An 18,622-nucleotide genomic window follows, 5' to 3' on the forward strand; every position below is an offset into this window, starting at 1 on the left:
GTATATTTGTGAGTGCTTTGCAATATCAGATACCGCTGTGGAATTGCGGCGTTATTTCTGATCTGTTTCTTATCAAGTTATCGTCTAACTTGGATTAGTTACGTACAGCAGACTTACGCCAATAGGCAAGTGGAGTTGCGTTATTGTATTGTGCATATTTTTGGCGGTTTACTACGGTAACATTAATTGAATGCGAGCTACCAGAAAACTGTAAGTTTGTATACAAGAATAGCCGTACTAATGTATTAGAAACGCTTACACTTCGATCGCTATTAATTTCTTCGTAGCGCTCGCCAGCCAACTGTTCGGCATCTTCAGCTGTAACTGCGCTGCGACTTCTGCTGCGGCCGTGGGTTTTGCTGTGTTATGCGTAAAATAACATGCGACGGGAATGCGAAACACTCATTTGTGGTCAGAACTTAAATGAGTTTTGGGTACCATTATAACATTACAAAAAGCGATGTGATTGCTTGTGCTTGATTGCCTAATATTGCAATTGCGATTTATTGCTTGGCTATTACTTGATATTGCTTGATTATCTGCCAGGCTCTGAATTTTTATCCCCACATTCCAAACGCAGCTTCTTTGTTCATTTGTTATCGCAGAACGACTCTGTTCTGTTTTTTTGAAACGGCAATTAGGCTATCTCACAGCGGTTTCAACATAACTAGTGATCTCATATTAGTCATATGGTTGCTTCGGTGGCTGTTACGCCGTGCCAGTGCAGCAGAAAAACCTGATGGTCAACCGACCATCGGCTGGGTCCCACAATATACGACACACTGTCGTAAGAGAAGAACGCCCTTTACATAGCCATCCCACCAATTGCCTGGCTTTTAATTCCCGCCGCTATTGAGAAAAGCTTCTCAGTCTTTTCCTGTTGGTGACGCTGATGGATCCAGCGTTTTCCATGAGAGGGGCAGCGCTCATAACCGCCGCCCAGCCTTATTTGATAAGGCTTGCCTCGCCACCTCTGGCACCAAAAACAGAGAACTGCAAATTATTCCGATTTTTTTTCTTCAAAAAGGCCCGAATGCAGTGTACAGCCCTCAAAAACAGACCCTGCTTTTCGATCACAAGGCAGCCGTCACCATAATTCCTGTCCCTCTCCCGTTGTATTACTGCCAAGTTGACGAACAATGTCCCAGAACTGCATCTCGTCGGCGAACACCGAGCGGCTCTCCAGATCTGCCAGCCGAGCTGGCGTGCAGCATGCCGCTCCGGCTGGCGTGCGGCCTGCCGCTCCGGCTGGCGTGCAGCCTGCTCCTCCGGCTGGCGTGCAGCCTGCTACTCCGGCTGGCGTGCAGCCTGCCGCTCCGGGTGGCGTGCGGCCTGCCGCTCCGGCTGGCGTGCAGTCTGCTACTCCGGCTGGCGTGCGGGCTGCCGCTCCGGCTGGCGTGCAGCCTGCTACTCCGGCTGGCGTGCAGTCTGCTACTCCGGCTGGCGTGCGGCCTGCTGCTCCGGCTGGCGTGCAGCCAGCTACTCCGGCTGGCGTGCAGCCTGCTACTCCGGCTGGCGTGCAGCCTGCTACTCCGGCTGGCGTGCGGCCTGCCGCTCCGGCTGGCGTGCAGCCTGCTACTCCGGCTGGCGTGCAGTCTGCTACTCCGGCTGGCGTGCGGCCTGCTGCTCCGGCTGGCGTGCAGCCTGCTACTCCGGCTGGCGTGCAGCCTGCTACTCCGGCTGGCGTGCGGCCTGCCGCTCCGGCGCGCAGCGCATCAGCATGCCTGACGCCCCCAAACGCAAACCGCTCGAGCCTTTCGACGCTTCTGCTGCACGCTGGTTTCTCATTTCCGCAGCAGCTCCTCCCGAACCCATCAGCACCTCTTTATTCCATTTCACCCCATCATGTTTCGAGCTTGACGTCGCGTAACATGACGTCTTCGGCAGCTGGAAAGTTTGGCGGCTGACATGTGCAGGCAGTTTTTACCGACAACATGATGACAGGAGATGGTCCGTCGCACTTCCGGGGAAGGTGGCGTCAGATTGACAAGTAAGTTATGTTCCGTGAGCCACTGTGCCACAAGCCGATTCACCAGGAATGTCATCGCTGACCTCGGGTGCGATGTACACATGTGCAAGACATCATCGTAACTGCGTTACTACGCCTAGCCACAGGGACGTACGCGCGGATTAGAGGGACCGTTCGACAGGGCCGGCACGGTATCGTCCCCCTTCTCAATGCTTATCCCCGGCCCGGGCCATCCCGGACCAGCCTCTCCGGCCACCCGGCTGCGGGACCTTCCCTCGGCGCGCGCGGCCGACTCGTGACGTCAGCATCGCCAGCGGGACGGCCGATGACGTCAGAGCTCTCTCGCCGCGCGGCGGCGGTGACCAGCGGCGGCGGGCTGGCGGGTAGTGTAGTACCGGCGCTGGCTCCCTGACGCAACGTCCTTCCGGCGGAGTTTCACACGGGAGCGCGCATTGATCACGGCCCGTGCGAGCGTAAGGCGCCAGTGACGAGCGGGCTGGCGGCGGTGGCGAAGGCCGGCGCTCCAGCAGCCAGTGAGAGAGTGCCGACCTGTGGAGAGACGCGTGCGCGATGACGAACCCGTGGCGGAGCCTCGCGGTAGCGATGGCGGTGTGGGCGGCGGCGGCGGGCCAGACCGGACGGACGCCTGACCCCTCCAGCTGCCAGCGGTACCTGCCCAGGCCGGGCCAGCCGGCCGTCGAGTGTGACCAGGGTCTCCTGTTCGATGCCGTCTCGCTGACCTGTCTCCCGGCGGCCGAGGCCACGTGTGCGACAGGTGAGTGGGTCCCGACTCAGGCCAGGTCACCACCGGCGATCGCGCCCGCGCGCCTTACCGAACGGATAGATGGACACCAAACAGGCAGGGATACCTGTTAATCAAATAAGGCTGTCATTAGCGCAATATGACTTATGTGGTCCTAAAACCCGAATTAAAAAAGCCTAAAGCCCTGCGCGCCCTTAAAATTTAATTAACAACATAACGTCGCCACGTCTTGTCCGCCCCTTCTCAGCGCGCGAGGAGACTGTCACCGCAGCGCGGCTCCCGTGCGACGTCGCGGGGCAGCCAGGTGACAAGGCCCACCGGCTGCTCCCAGCCTTAGAGAACTGACGGATGTGGCCCCGGATGCCGGACTGCAGGCTTTGGACGGCAGCATCCGGCTCAGAGGCTCGATGCGCGGAATAATCTGACGCTCCTCGCGGGGCTGGGCGGAGCTAGGCTGGCACACCCGTTTCATAATACAACTTTGCATTGCGTTGCTTGGTACGGAGAGCGCCGTACCAAAGTAACAGGCTCGTGGGACAACGAAAGCAGGGGTTCGAGGGCCAGTGTGTCGTCGAGCAATAACCTGCATGGGGGAGGGTCGTCGGACGGAAGTTAGTCTAGAGAAGTTAGACAAAGGCACGTCTCCCGGCAAAGCGAGCACGCAGAAGTTCGCCTGCATGAAGTTGTCCGCAAAAGTTCACATAGGACAAATGCTCGGTAAGAGGAAATGCCACTTGACTGAGTTCGCTTAGGGCAATAGTTCACAGAGGATGAAAGTTGGGCGAGGACACAAATGGTATGGCAGGAGCTCATCCAGTGACGAAGTTCGCACAAGAAAGGAGTCCGTATCGCAGAAGTCCGTCGCGGTCTCGGACTAAGTTTTTTTTTAAAGAGTGACATGCACCTCGTCCTGCACCTGCACCTGCTGTGGGTAAGGGCGTCGAGCGGGCATGGACGTATGCTCAACAACTTCGTTTGCCCGGCCCCAGGATCCGGGTCATAAAGCCTGTTCAGCATGTATAGATTCAACAGGGCTTAGGGCCGTGATATGGTTCAAAAGGCTTCTCTCCTATCATAACGGCTCGATTTGGGACCAACGTATTTTCAGGTAAGCCCTTTGATCACGATTATCTTCCCAATGAGACTTTTGTGAAGGTGGCATGCACATCACGGCCTAAATAGAAGCCAGACATGCTGCTACACATTTTTGCGCCCCGAAGGCATGCAAAATTTTGTTTAAGCCTTTGCCGACTTGAGTGGTGACCTGACTTACGTTTTCTCTAACGTGTTAAAGTACACTCTCACCGGTACTGGCTGATTATTATAGCCCTTTTGATGCAGATGTTCGACCCGACACGCGTGAAACACCTTTGAAGCCTTGAAGGCACGCTTTCCTTTGCGTCTGCGTCAGCCTCGTGAAACACGTTGAAGCCCTAAAGGCGCGCTTTCCTTTGCGTCCGCGTCAGCCGCTGTTTGATCAATGTCCTGACATGTATTTCAAAGTTTCACCCCACCACATTTCCATGCAACTTTCGTTCTAGCCTTTTCCCCTAACTCTAGCTTTTCCAGAACGGGTGCGAGATCACGATTCTTCAAAGCAGCTTTGAGTTTCAACAGGTCTCAACCAACTGAAATTTGGCCTCTTCTGCGCTTTGTCCTCGGTCGCAACGTGATGGACTAATGCAAATCCGAGATAAACGCACCGTGTTTTTTTCTTTCATTGGCCCCACGCCGGAAATCAAAACTTTGCAGAATTGTTAGCACGAGTGAAGAGAACACCTCCCGCAGACCTTGTGTCATATGAAGAGGGGAGCGGGCCGTGACTTACTACATATGTAGCTCAGAAACGATTTTTCGTGCGGCCCAATCATTTCAATCTGCTTTCTCGCTGAAGCTGTGTGGTTCATCCACGTAACACCATAAAGTTGCGGTATCGTAAAGACGACTTTTTCTTTGATTTTTACTTTTTTCACTCTCGCCTCTGAATATCATTATCCGGTGTTTATTCGAAGGTCAGTCGGCACAGCCTGGTCTCGAGCGCACTCGATGATTGGATGAGGAAATCGCATGCATTCATCATCAGTCTGCAGTTACCTTCGCGCTAAGGCCTTAATGGAAGTTACGCCAGTTGTATAACTCCGGTGAATCGTCCCAGTTCGTCATGCCGATAGAACCGACAGGATGCAGCTGCGGCGCTCTCCGGCGCGTATCTGTCTCCCTGGCGGAAGTAAGCGGTCCAGCAGCGACTCACAGCGCGAAAAAAGCTCCGAACGGCAGCCTGCGAACGGACAGCTCCAAGGGCAGGATTGACGCCAGGATTCAGCTTCGAGGGAGCAGCCTCTTGGGTACCGACTCACGGTGCTCACAATGATCACCGTCGCGCCACCTACTGAAGCTGTGAGCCAGCTCCGAAAGACGAGCAGCCGACAGTGGACACTGCTGACGAATAGCCCGGGGGGGGGGGGGAAGCAGCCGACAGTGGACACTGCTGACGGCTAGCCCGGGGGGGGGGGGGGGTCTTGACGGCTAGCGCCGGCGGGGAGGGGGGGAGCAGCCGACAGTGAACACCGCTGACGGCTAGCCCGGGGGGGGGGGGGGAGAGGGGGCTTGACGGCTAGCTCCGGCGGGGAGAGGGAGCAGCCGACAGTAAACACTGCTGACGGCTAGCCGGAAGGGGGAAGCAGCCGACAGTGGACACTGTTGACGGCTAGCTCCGGCGGGAAGGGGGGAGGGGGGAGCAGCCGATAGTCGGCACAGCTGACGGCCGGTCGGCGGACAGGTCTGAGGGGCGGTATCAAAATGGACGGGCTCAGCCGAATTCTAGGAAACGCTCGATCTTGGCTGCGACTGAAACACATACCGAAGTGTGACTAACATCATGCACATCGCAGACACACACGAAAGCCAACCCTGGCGCTCACTCACATTGGATGCTGACGTCAAGTTCAAGTTTATCTTAGTAACAAATCATTTCTACAAAGGGATTTTGATTTGATGCGGGACAATTTGATGGTGTAGTGGGAAAATATAGACGAGGGCGCGACTAAATTTAACTACATTTCAAAAATATACGGCATTATTCATCAAAACGTCATCACACAGCGGCAAGCAAATAGTTCGGATTCTGACCAGGTCTTCTCCGTGGGTGCGAGAGCCGGTGAAGGTCAGTGGCAGGCGGCTCCAGGCCGAGCCTGCGCGCTACAAAAAGACTTCGCGTGCCGCCGGCAGGCGGAGAGCTGTCTGCCAGTTCGAGGGTGCCCACCGCCGCCGCCCGGATGGCCGTCTCGATGCGGCGGTACTGGGACGAATACAGTGGACACTGCGGTGAACGGGCGCCGTGCCTCCAACGGAGCCTGTGCGTCAGCCTGGATCCTGTACATAGCGGAAGTCTGGCACTGTGGGTGATACATTTTACACTACGCCAACCCAGCGCTTAGAGGGTCGATGACATGGAATCTGGGTGACGGACCCCAGTGACGATCTTAGCCTTAAAGTTCAGGATATAGTCCACCAAAAGTCTCGGCGGTGGATCCCTAGGAGCACTTGTGGCCGGCCATTATCCATGTTCCTTCATCCCATTGTCCAGAAATGGCAATTGCTGGCCGAAACAGCTCGAATTCAAAACAAACCAAAGAGAGCTGTCTTTTTGTCAGAAAAATGTCATTTCCGGGTTTGAACAAGCCGCTCTTCATGCATGCAACGAATCTGAAAAAGTTTTGCACGTGTAAAAGGCTTTTGCAGCCTGCCGTGTCTCTGCGTGTGTCTTTGCAGCCTGCTGTGTCTCTGCGTGTGTCTTTTGCAGCCTGCTGTGTCTCTGCGTGAGTATTTTGCGGCTTGCTGTTTTGCAGCGCCCATTAGGTGGGTGCTGCAGAGGGAAAGTAGCGCCGTGCCGACCTCTTGCTCCGGCATACGCGCCAGGAATTAGGGCCGCAGGCTATATGCTGCCAGAGACGAGAAGCAATGACACCTGATCACCATTTATCCTATCCATTTAGGTGTATCGGCTACGGAAATACCGTTACGTTGATGCGCTGGCGGGGGGTCGCTGAACCCATCGTGCACAAACGGGCGCGTGTTTTCGCGTGATCTCGACTTTCCTTATCTAAATCACTCGATTCGCTCTTTGACGTGTGCCCCAGTTTCCTCTCTTCCTTCTCGTGATGTAGCATGCCTGCGCCCTGTGAAGCAGGTGAAGCGGATGCCGGCAACATTATTCTCTTACAGCGCGGAGGAATTCTTAACGTCGCAGCCTGCGCTCTCTGATCGCTACCATTAACAACGCTGCTCTTCTGCTGCGCTTGCAGACTCAGACAGCCCGCAGGCGGCGAACCGCACGGTGGTCCGCAAGTGCTGCCCTGAGCAGCAGCAGTTCAGCCTGACGCTGGGCCAGTGCGTGGACCGCGAGGGGCCGTTTCAGCTGCCGTTCTTCGCCCACGAGCCGTTCGACGCGTCAGCGCCGCTGCCCGTGGACGGCGTGGCGTACCGCATCGTCGCCCAGCAGCTGACGTGCGAGGCGTTCCCCCTGAACACCGACGCGGCTCAGCCGGACGACCTGTTCCTGCTCGACAACGGCATGTTGTACGTGCAGGCGTACCGCACGCTGTACACCACGGAGGCGTACTGCCTGGAGACAATGGTGACGGATGACGCGGGGACTGCGCGGCTCGGCGCCGCCGTCTGCCCGGAGGTGGACGCCCCAGGAGTGCTGCCCCTCAGCGACGACCGCGTGCCGATCCCGCGCTGCTGCGCCCGCTTCGTGCCGTACGACCCGCTCGAGGGGTGCCGCTTTGACGCCGCGCTGCAGGGCGACGAGCCGCTGCCGCCGCTGGACGGAGGCGACCCAGCCGTACGTGCGGCGCTGGACAGCGCCGGCTTCGAGGCCAGCTTCCGCTACGAGATCGTCTTCCCCGAGTGTAACGCCACCGACCGGCTGCTGCTGAGCATGGGGGACCGGCCGTTCTCGATTGGCGGCGACGGCACGCTCACCTTCCGCAACGGCAACGTCTCCGTCTCGCCCGACAGCTACTGCTTCAACGAGCGCGTGACGGGCAGCAGCGACGAGCGCGGCGCGGCCTTGGCGAGTATGGCGATCGTGTGCTCGGACCCGGAGGTGCGCGCAGCTGTGGCGGCGCCGGCGGTGCCCCACTGCGGCGCCGAGCCGTGCCTGCGCAAGTGCTGCCCGCCTGGCCACGAGCTGCTGGTGACGGCGACGGCCAACGGCGCCAGCCAGATGACGTGCGTGCTGGGCGGCGCGCCGCTGGAGCTGCCGCGGATCGGCGCCGTGGCGCCGGCGCTGTACGGCGCGCCGATCGTCTACGGCCAGCCGGCGTGCCCGGGCGGCCTGTTCGAGGTGGAGGAGGGCAACTACTCAGTGCTAGCCAGCGGCGCCTTCCGCCTGATCGAGTACGACGAGTACGCCTGCAACAACAGCGCGAAATTTGACGCCAACTCGTCTGCCTACTGTCTGGATACGAAGCGCGGCAGCAATCGCTCCGCGCACGCCTTCTACTGCTACAAGGAAATCGAGGAGGACGACACGAGCGCCGCCTACGTCTTCTTTCCCATTTTGATGGGCATCACCGACTTTTTCCTGCTGGTGACGTTCATCGTGTACCTCACGGTGCCGGATCCCACGCAGACGGGGCTGAACAAAAAGCGGAAGCTGTCCCAGAGCGTGCTGGGCATGATCCTGCTGGCGTACATCAGCTCGCTCTTCTTCGCGTACCTGGTGCTGATGATCGTGCAGACGGCCACCAGCATGCTGGCCCAGTACCGCGTCGTCTGTAAGGTGCTCGGTGAGTAAGGCTCGAAGTGCCCCGCGCTGCAGTCCGTCAGTGTGCCGGTAACGTCGACGGCGTTTTCTGCTGTTGTTGGCATCTGTCAACTCCCTGTTTTGCTGGTCCATGCGCTGCACTTTCGTGCTATCGAATGCATCGCGTTTGTTTATACGGCCTGAGACATGTACCATGTTTGTTTGTTTCTGTCGGCGGCGTCCGGTCGCGAATCCTTAGCCAGAACGTACACAAAATGCTCGGCTGCTGATTTTATATCGCGTGGGGAAGACGTCGCTAATGTATCTCACACCGACACGACTGTCCGATAACGCGACATGGCTGTCGGCAGCTGTCATCCTGTATTTCTTCCTGCTGACCGCCTTCTTCTGGCTGAGCGTCATCTGCTGCGAGATATATATCACCACAAGGTATGTTCAATCACTCTGAGCGATGTATGATTTCTAAAATTGGCATAGTTATCGTCATTGTACTGTGTTTCTTGAGCTCTCTACAAACCCCGCCGAGACCTCCGTGCGGCACGCTAAAATGTTTCAAACGTTTCAGATCTTGTGCCACACGTGTTGCATCGGCCTCATTAGCCGAATGGACTCCCAGTGTCTTTCAGTGTGTCGCACGCCGTGCCGCAGACCGGTGAACACGTGACGGGACGGCAGGTGGGCGGCGGGCGTGCTTGATGCTCATGAGAATCGCTCGTCGTCACTCAGGGTGACGGCCGAATGATTCAGGTCGCCGCATATCAATAGCGGTAGTTCATGTTCATTCATTGGCCATCTGGTCCTAACGAATTTATCTGCTGCGTGGAACATGTGTAGCGGCCTTTATACTAGCGCCGCCCAAGACGTCTGTTTCTTCAGACGTGTCAGACGTGAGCTTGGTTGTGACATTCCGCCACGAAAAGAATGATGAAATGGTGAGCTTACCCGGCGGCGACGAAGCGCGCGCCAGCGAATCATCGCGCAGCCGGCACTGCAGCTAGTTCCGTTTATTGCCCGGGCACGGCGTTGCGACCGCAAACGTTCCTGGCCTCTCCGGGTGTGATACAGTTCCTAGAGCCGACACGTCACGTGGCCTCGGGCAACACCGGCGCTATCTCCCCCCCCCCCCCTGCGGCTACCGTCGGCGAGGACAGATGCGTTACGTCCGCAGTGGTGCGCGGAACTGTGACGGGTCTTCCGGTCCGGTTTCGGCTGAGGCCAAGCGGCCATATCCAAATTATGCAACATGGTGCAACACCGCACGCGTCAGCGGTGCCTGTGAGACGTGAGCAGAGGATAATTACGGGCTTGCGTCGGCTGAAACGTTCGTGTTAAGGTTTGCAAACATTGAGCATGTCTTTGACAAAACTCACAGCGGCTCTCACGTCACGCCGCAGCTATTATGGGTAGGCCTGTTGGGCTCCATTCGGATATGTGAGTTGTGATGCTGAGCTGCGCGTCGATCTTTGGTGAATGCCAGCGGCGTGGCGCGCCTATAATGCCCCATATCTTGTTACTTCCAAGTGTCGCGGCTGCCAGCGCCAAATGAAGCGATTCCCCACGCTCCACACTTGCGTGCTGCTCTCACAAATAACTGAGTCACTGCGCTGATTCCGGGAATTCTGCATGCCGCATATGTTGCGTGACTGCAGCCAAAGCCCCTATACTTGCCCACGCAGGAAAACGCAGGATGCAGTCAGAGTCCATTCAAAGGATGCGAAAGCTGCGCAAACTAAAAACAAAGTGATCGCTTCAGGAGTCGTCTTTTCTGATCGCACGCTCAAACTCACAACAAAGCACGTGTAAAACTGCGTCTTTTCTCCTCATTCGGTTTGAAGGCGCGTTCGTGTGTATTCTCTGTTTTCCTTCTTTTAGGTCCCGCTTTCCCGTTTAAATTAATGGTAACGACTGTCTGAGGACCACACATGGGCTTGCTTGTTCCATAAGCTGGGTATGTGCCCGAAGCTCATCCAGCTAATATAGTAGTGCCCATCCTCATTCAATTTGAAGACATTTTTATTTTTCAGTCATAACGAAACACGCGAAATGGGCGTGGGCCTATGTTAGCGTTATTTTTTGGGAACATATGTGAATAGTGATGCCATGCCTTCTCTGTTTATTCGGTGTCTGCCACTGGCATGCGTTACCCTTTGCGCTGTAACAAGTTAACAAATTTGGGCACTTACACAGGCCCTGCGATGCAAGCGCCAGAGTAGTACTCTCATTAACGACGCTTTTCATGCGTTGTTGCCGGGGAAAGCGTAAAAGCGACAATATTTTGGGTACCCGGGTTTTGGTGGGGCGAAGACCGGGTCTGTGCAGTCGTATTTTTATCTCGTTAAAAAAACAACAATAGAAGACTTCTTCAAATGGTCCAGCTCGCTAAGGAGCGGTGCAAACAATGAACGAGTGGGAGCGATGCAAACAACGAACGGTGGTGCGACCAATGCATACAATGCACGTCACATAGCTGAACCTACGTTCTAACATACTGGCTGCTATGTTCGATCTGATCTCGCCGGCCAAGCGCAGAAGGGACGGACCTCACGCCGCACTCTGCGGGAGTGAGTGCGTCACGTCTCAGGCTGCCCCCGCCGCGTCCGCTTCAGACACTCGCTGGTCCCGTCTGCGGGTTCAGGTCCGACGACGACTGTCTACGTCCACCGTCTACGGCGCTGGAGCGTGGAGACGATCTAGGCCAGGGCCGGGGCTCCTGGAGCGCTGTGACCGTGTGCCAGGGAGGGGGGGGGGGGGAGGGAGCACGCGCTCCGTGTGATCGGCCTCAGGTGTCACCGCCGTCGCGGGCGACAAAGTGACATGCACATACAACAAGGTGAAATGCACATGCAGCAAGGTGACATGCGAACAGAGGTCAAAGGTGCCGCACGATTCACGTTTTGGTGAGGAAGAGGAAGTCAGGCACACTTCTGCAATTACTTTGTCGGGCTGTTCACAAGTGTCGGCCTGGAAATATCGCGTGCAGTTTGTTTGGTGCGCCTCATTATCATGGGAACAAACAGCGTTCAGCTCTCCCTGACGCCGACGCTCTGTTTACCGTGCCGTCCTGCGGCGTGCCTAGCGGGCGCCCACTGAGCCCGCGAAGCCCCAGGCCGCCGGCGCCTCGCCCTCCGTCCCGCGACAGGAGACGGCGCTGTAACGGACGGACTCCGGCCGCGCCGAGGATGGGAGCGGAGGCCGGGGCTGACCGGCTCGGTCCGGAGCTCGGCGCCCAGCCAGCCACTACCGCGACCCGGCGGTCAGCGGGGGGGGGGGGGGGCGCCCCGGGATTGCGTCCGGTGCCATCTGCGACGAAGCGAGGCAGCGGGCAGCGACTTTCCAGCGGTCAGCGACGCTAGCCCACGGCGCTGCTCAGATGCTGAGGTTTGCAGCTCAGTCGAGGCGCCCACTTCCAAGGGTAGCGATACGCTGTCCTGCTGCCCCGTTGATCCGTTGTCATCAACGTATACCCGCGCGTATGCTGCTTGCTTTCGACCGGTCGGTGACCCGCGGGCAGTCCGAAGCACGTGACGTAATTTTGCTAGTTCCAAGCGAAGTGGGGCGCTAACCACATCACAACCGTATGAGCAGAGCCTTTCACTCCAAACACTGCACGAGATAGTACTCTCAGAGCGGTGAGCGCAGCACCCCAGCCGGCTCGCCGGTCACCCACAGCCCAGTGAGGAGACGGCAGTGCCACAGGAGCCGGACGTGACTGTGGCCGAGCTCACCCAGCCACAGGAGCCGGACGTGACTGTGGCCGAGCTCACCCAGCCACAGGAGCCGGACGTGACTGTGGCCGAGCTCACCCAGCCACAGTAGCCGGACGTGACTGTGGCCGAGCTCACCCAGCCACAGACACGGCCGCGCCGCGCCGCGCCGCGCCGCGCCGCGCCGCGCCGCCGCGCCCAGGGTCGGCCTGGCCAGCAGTCACGCCGGGGACCGCATTGGGGCCTGCGCTATCGATCGGCTGTGTCCCCAATTCACGTCGGAGTCGACACGGGGATCGAAATGGTGCAGTAAGCGTCCGCGTCGGTTGCAGCCTGCTGCCGGCTGGCACGACTTCGCAGTTGCGTCATGCGAAGCTAAATCGGCCGCGACGAAATAAGATATTATCCATTTTCTGTCGGGACATTATGTTCCCATTTTGCGTGCCTTTCGTTGCGTGGAGAATGCCTTGTATGTTTTGCAGCTTCCCGCTATCGTCGAGTGATCTCATACGGCACATGTGCTTGTCGTAATCCAAAAAAGGTGGCTCCGGGCGGCTCGCATCTGGCTCAAAAGCCTCCGCAGTGGCCGCTGGTGCGTACACCACGCCTATTATGGCGTCAAGTCGTTGTGACACTAACAATCAACATTGCTACGTGACCGTCTCCTGATCCAGTGACACGCTGCTGCCGCGAGAAAGCCAGCCGGCGGTAAGCGTTGCCCGGAGCATCGGGTCTGGTTAACCGTTTGTCAGACGTGACGAAGTGGAGCCCATTAACCTATTTCTCGGTGCTCATTTTTCTGGCGGTCGTTCGAAGGCTCTGTACAAAGTAATAGCTCGACCACAAGCGCCCAGTTAAGTGCGCTAGCCTTGGCAATGCAATTACATTGGGTGTACGGCCATCGGCAAAACAGAGGGCCGTGGGACTCGCGTTCTTGCTTTGACCACATCAATGAAATGTCGGCATCGAAAGCGTATAAAATAGCGGCGAAACGCTGCCCAGCCACTACGTATGTTGGCCCGAGGCGTTTTTCAGTGAGAGCATCTATAGTTAGCGGAGACTAACAAACCAGAAGTGGTTCGGTCTTCACGCTGGACTCCCGAAGCCCCCCCCCCCCGCCCCGAGGCGTGCAAACAATATCATCCGAGGCTCTCAGCGAAGCGTTGTCTTTTTTGTCCCCGCAAGCAGTGTACTCACTACTATTGTCTTTGTATTGATGAGTAGGCCGCTTTTACTTTCTAAGGATAGCTAATATTTACGATTGCTGTATTTGAGGGTGCTCATGAGGCTCCTAATGTAGACGCGACCAAATACTGCTTTCGGTCCGTTTTCACTCCCAGTATGCCTTTGATCAGCAGTACATCCGGTCTGTCCTAGAACATTACGTTATTGGTTATCACGCTCTTCAAGCGTCCCCAACAAATGAACGCACGTAAACAGCAACCCTCGTTTTCGGTTCAAATGACAGTAAATAGCCCGCAATGGTCCCCTCCACTGATTTGCATAAAGCGCTCGTGACCTCTGTGACGTAATGTGGCGCACCACCTGCGAGGGCGACGAGGACAACCAACGCCAGTTGGTCCCGACACGACGCACACTCCAGGCGGGCTTTGCTGGATGGTTCGATCTGTTCCATGCATAACTTGGATAGTGTCGTGGTTTCTAGCGAGCTGACGGCGAAAAGGCCTAGCCTAGGCCTGGGCCTAAAGGCCCAGCAAAAACGAATTTTGCTGGCGTGTTTCGAAGTGTTTCCACGCAAACGGAGTGATCGACGCCAACGCGTGCATTCAACGGTGTTTCCCACCAAGGCCGTTGGACTTTCTCTCGTGGCACAGGACGTCGTGCCAGTGCTGGACGGCTTGCGGGCTCTCACGATTGATTAGAACACCAGCTGCTCCTTCTGCATCCGCGGCAGGTTTGGTGGGACCGCTTGGCCTTCGCTGGCCTGGAACCTCCATCAGGCCGGGCCGGCGTGGGACCTCCATCGGACCGGGCCGGCGTGGGACCTCCATCGGGCCGGGCCGGCGTGGAACCTCCATCAGGCCGGGCCGCCGTGAGACCTCCATCAGACCGGGCCGGCGTGGGACCTCCATCAGGCCGAGTCGGCGTGGGACCTCCATCAGGCCGGGCCGGCGTGGGGCCTCCATCAGGCCGGGCCGGCGTGGGACCTCCATCAGGCCGGCCGACGCTCCGCTGATCCGGCGCGCTCGTTCACAGGGCGAACAAGCACATCTCGGGCCGCAAGCGCTTCCGTCTGTACGCGCTGTACGCCTGGGGCCTGCCGCTGCTGATGGCCATGCTGGCGCTGATCATGGACCTGGCGCCCGGCATCGACAACTGCAGCGTCATCAAGCCCGCCTTCGGACGCTATCGCTGTCTCTTCCAGAGTGAGTGCCGAGGAAGGCCGTCGGTGGAGCGTGCACAGCCCGGGCTCGGGTGGCGATCCAAGCATGTGCAGATGCTGACGGCTTCACATATACCTTTCATGTTCGTGGAGAACTCTTAAGCGTGCGCTGTTATTGTACCGACGCCATAGGTGTGATGTGTGCGCTGCTTGCCGCGCCCGCGATCCCGAACTGTGTGGCTCCTGGAGGCATTTGCCGTTGGAAGTCTGTTGTAGCGATCGGACGCGTTGCGTCAGCATATTGTAACACGGTTGATCTCAGATTGGCCCCGAACGCCGACGATCGTATCCCACCGATTCAGTGCCAATATAAGGCCACGCCATGTGTGACCGCGCCCCGTTGGTGACCGTTGTGGTGACTGCTGGCCGGACCCTCAGACCGGAAGGCGTTCATCGCGTACTTCTACATTCCGATCGGCGTGCTGCTCACCATCTGCCTGGTGCTCTACATCCTGACCGTGAAGAACCTGAGCGTGCCGAGCAAGATGCCCGGCAGGGACGCCTCCACCGCCAACATGAGCATGAGCAAGCAGTACGCCAAGCAGACCGGCAAACGGTGCGTGATGCCGGGGCCGGGCCGGGCCGGCTCGGTCGGCCTCGAAATGCAGAGCAGTGGGGCGGGCGCTGGCTCCCCTCAGCATGAGTTTAGCGGGGCAGGGACGGGCTCAGCTGACATCAGCTATGACAATGTCGCATGCGCTGCGTGAAACCGTCAATTAAGTAAGCAGGGGCCGGCTGTCGATGGCAGTCGCGTGCTCCCACAGGCGCCGCCATGTACCGCGGGCCACGACAGGGCTGAAGACAGGCACTGTGTGAAGGCTGACAGCTACCCTGAGACAAGACGAAAGCGCTCGGGCTGTGGAGTTGCCGTGTTCGAGGGGCGGGGAGGGGGGGGGGGGGACCACCGGAGTAGGAGTGCTGGACAGTTGGCAACGCCTTTACTGAGCATGACGCACGTTTCGGGATGCTGATGAATGCATAAACTTGTTGAAATGTTTGTTGATCTTAAACATCGCGCGGGTTCAGATGTTTCGTTTGGCTGGCGCAACCATGCCAGCAGTCCGTCCTACCAGAACTCGCAACCATGGTGGGTGAACACTTCCCGGACCGTGGCTTTAAAAACACTTTTTAAAAAATAACTCGGGCTCATGCGCCTTCACGCTGTAACATATGTGGTTTCCGTCAATTCAGGCGGAAGCTGTGCGCCAAGCTGTTTCTGATCATGGGCATCACCTGGGTGGCCGAGCTGCTGTCCTATCTGATCGGCGACAGCGTCGTCTGGTACTTCTTCGACGTCATCAACATTCTGCAGGTGGGTGCGGTGTATCGCTTTAGCACACAGAACAGTTACATCGCCTTTGCCCAGACTCCCCAGAAAGCGCTATTGTAAGCATGGGCCGTCACACGTGTAGCACGCAGCCAACCTAAGCTGGGCAATTAGTTTAAAACTAAACCGTGCAAGACGACGCCTAAGTGTCACAGCAAAAAGCATCATCCATGTGCCGCTAACGTTCTTGGCACAGCCAGCGGAGGTAGTCATAATCGCCAGTCTCCGACGGAGGAACATCTCGTCCTCCGTTGTCAGAGCTTGACGACACAGTTTGTGCTCGGTAAATGTCCGCGCATAAAAACGCTGGTGCCCCTGCCCTGCCCTGTGAGTGCCCTGCGGTTCGGCCGCCGGGTCCCATCACGACTCCCCACTGCCCGGCTGACGCGCATGGCTGCGGCAGGGCTTCTTCATCTTCGTGGCGTTCATCCTGCGGCCGAAGGTGCTGCAGTACATCAAGAAGACGGCGCTGCAGTCGCTGAGCCGCTCGTTCGGCCACGAGTCCCAGCAGGACAACGGACAGCCGCAGGGGCGCGGCGCCGGCCCGACCGACCAGGAGCCGGCCGGGCGCGCCGGCCAGGGTTGCCCCTCGCCCATGACGATGAGCACCCGCGCCACCAGCGGGCGCGGCCCCGGGCCCGCCGGCGAGCCGTAGAGCGCCGCGGCCACGACGAGGGCGGCGCCGCGGCCGCGTGCTCGCGGCGAAGAACACTACACAGACTGGCCAGGAGGGTCCAAGACCAGGGGTGACCATACGCGGTTCGGTGAAGACGGCACCCGGCTTGACAGTGGACCTGCCTGTTGAGCGCATCAGCCGACCACGTCAGGGCACCCGGTCCACCTTCGCACTGGCTGGCCTGAGCCAGTGTCGGTAGGCAGCATCGGCGACGAAGTACCATCTCTCGCAGGCGTTGCAGTGGGTGAAGATAACGACAGCACTGCCCACTGGCGACCGGCGGGCGGGCGAGGCCCGCAGCGCAGCGACCTCGCTGCAGCGGCGCGGGGTGTGGCGACTGCGGATGCCTCATCGGTGTGTGTCGGCCAGGTCGTCAGGCGTGTGTCGGCTGGCACTCGCCGGCACGTTGACGGGCCTTCCCTGACGGCGACGGGGGCCGCCGGGCCGCACGGACACCAATCTCTCGCGCTGTGAGCGGCGCTCGGGACCGCGACGAGGTCCGGCTGACGGTGGTCATCACTCTCCACGACTGTGCGCCGACCGGCCGGCCGCGGGCGGCGCGTGGTGGCTTGACGACCACGTAGTGCTGTGGGGTCCTGGCACCCCCTGCGCGGCATGTGCGCAGCTGTGCTTACGGACGCCGGTGCACCGTGACGGTTTGGGCGATTGTGTGCCATGTTCTCACGGCCAGGCTGGCGTTCTGCGCCGGTGATGGAAGCGGCTGTCCGGTGAGGTCACGTGGCGAGGAGACCGACTGCTGTCACCAGTGGTGCTGCGCTGACGCGCGTTCCCGTCTACGTTACAGCGCGTCACCTTGCCGGGCACGGCGGTGCTGCCGGCTTTAACCTGTCCTGTGCTCTGCTGATTAAATGCTATGCTGTTGCCGCGAAAGGTGTTTCGGCTTGGGCGATTACCTACAGATTGCTACTGAGGTCAGGGTAGGCCGGCGGAGTTTCATCTTCTGACGCCCAGTCTTCATCTCATGGTCTCAAGGACAAAAGCGGAGATAGGAACACTGCCCATGATTGGCATGCCCTTGACGAAGCATGCGGGCGGTTTGGTGATTTTGTTTTGCTGTAAACCAGTCATGCATTGTACAGTTTTAGACTACTGTACGCGTCGTCGGTCGGACGCCACCCCTCCGCATTGCCAAGCATTGAGCAGATCATTCGCGATCGCGTTACGCGTGAGTATGCCAGATGCCCAACGTTGTCGATGTTAGGATAGACGGACCATTGCTGGTCGTAAGCGGTACTGCTTGAACGAGGGGTGAACAGTGGCTTACCTTGGACCGTTGTTGGATACATTTGGTTTCTGATGCCCTGACTGGCATGGCTCCAAGAAACGCGTCAAAAGCATGCGCATTGCCAGTAGCTTTGTATCTTTCCCTCGAAAGAAGGGGCTTGAGCGAAGACAGTGTTGTTCGTGGCTTTGTGTTCGAGCTCTGCCTACTGTGCCATATCAGTCACTTCGCAATAAAATGAAAACTGTCGTTCTGTTTGAAATTCTGCTGACTGCTACCTGAAACGGTCATAGCATATTCTGGCCATACAACACTGAAGTCGCTGCATGAGTGAAACCTGGCAACCGCGCAGATGACCACGAAAAAGTCTCGCGACTGCCGATTCACGGGCGGCGCCTGCTGCGCGTGCGCGTGCAGACGTGGGTGGCGGACGGTGCGTCAGCCGCGCCGTGCGGCGGCGGCTCCCGCGCGGGGCGTGTCGCGCCGGGACGCTCCCAGGAGGCCGTTTGATCGGCGAGGAACGCAGAGATCATCGCACGCGGCATACGCAGCGACGTTCAGAATCGAATCGGCTGCCTCGGCACACCGCCGGGGGTGCACCGACGCCACGCGAGATTCGTGCTTCACAACGCCGATAAGCGGGGGTTCGACACAACCAGTTCTCTCCAAGATTCTACTGTCGCTGCATTGTCGTGTTTCGCTAATGCAGTCCGCCGTGATGGCCGGCGCACGTGACACCTGCTTGCAGTGCAACCCCACGTGG

General features: G+C 58.4%; 1 protein-coding gene across 1 annotated transcript; it reads left to right on the forward strand.

Annotated features, from left to right (window-relative positions):
* The first annotated feature begins 2,353 nt into the window (after positions 1-2,353).
* LOC119102326 (uncharacterized) lies at positions 2,354-18,102 on the forward strand. Its single transcript, XM_037225693.1, has 7 exons — positions 2,354-2,744; positions 7,037-8,527; positions 8,856-8,934; positions 14,427-14,596; positions 14,992-15,169; positions 15,805-15,925; positions 16,344-18,102. The coding sequence occupies exons 1-7, from the start codon at positions 2,540-2,542 to the stop codon at positions 16,593-16,595; spliced, it is 2,496 nt and encodes an 831-aa protein (XP_037081588.1). The 5' UTR covers positions 2,354-2,539; the 3' UTR covers positions 16,596-18,102.
* The last annotated feature ends 520 nt before the right edge of the window (positions 18,103-18,622 follow it).

Source organism: Pollicipes pollicipes, unplaced genomic scaffold, assembly GCF_011947565.3.
Source record: "Pollicipes pollicipes isolate AB1234 unplaced genomic scaffold, Ppol_2.1 Scaffold_5724;HRSCAF=6776_pilon_pilon_pilon, whole genome shotgun sequence".
Lineage (NCBI taxonomy): Eukaryota > Metazoa > Arthropoda > Thecostraca > Pollicipedomorpha > Pollicipedidae > Pollicipes > Pollicipes pollicipes.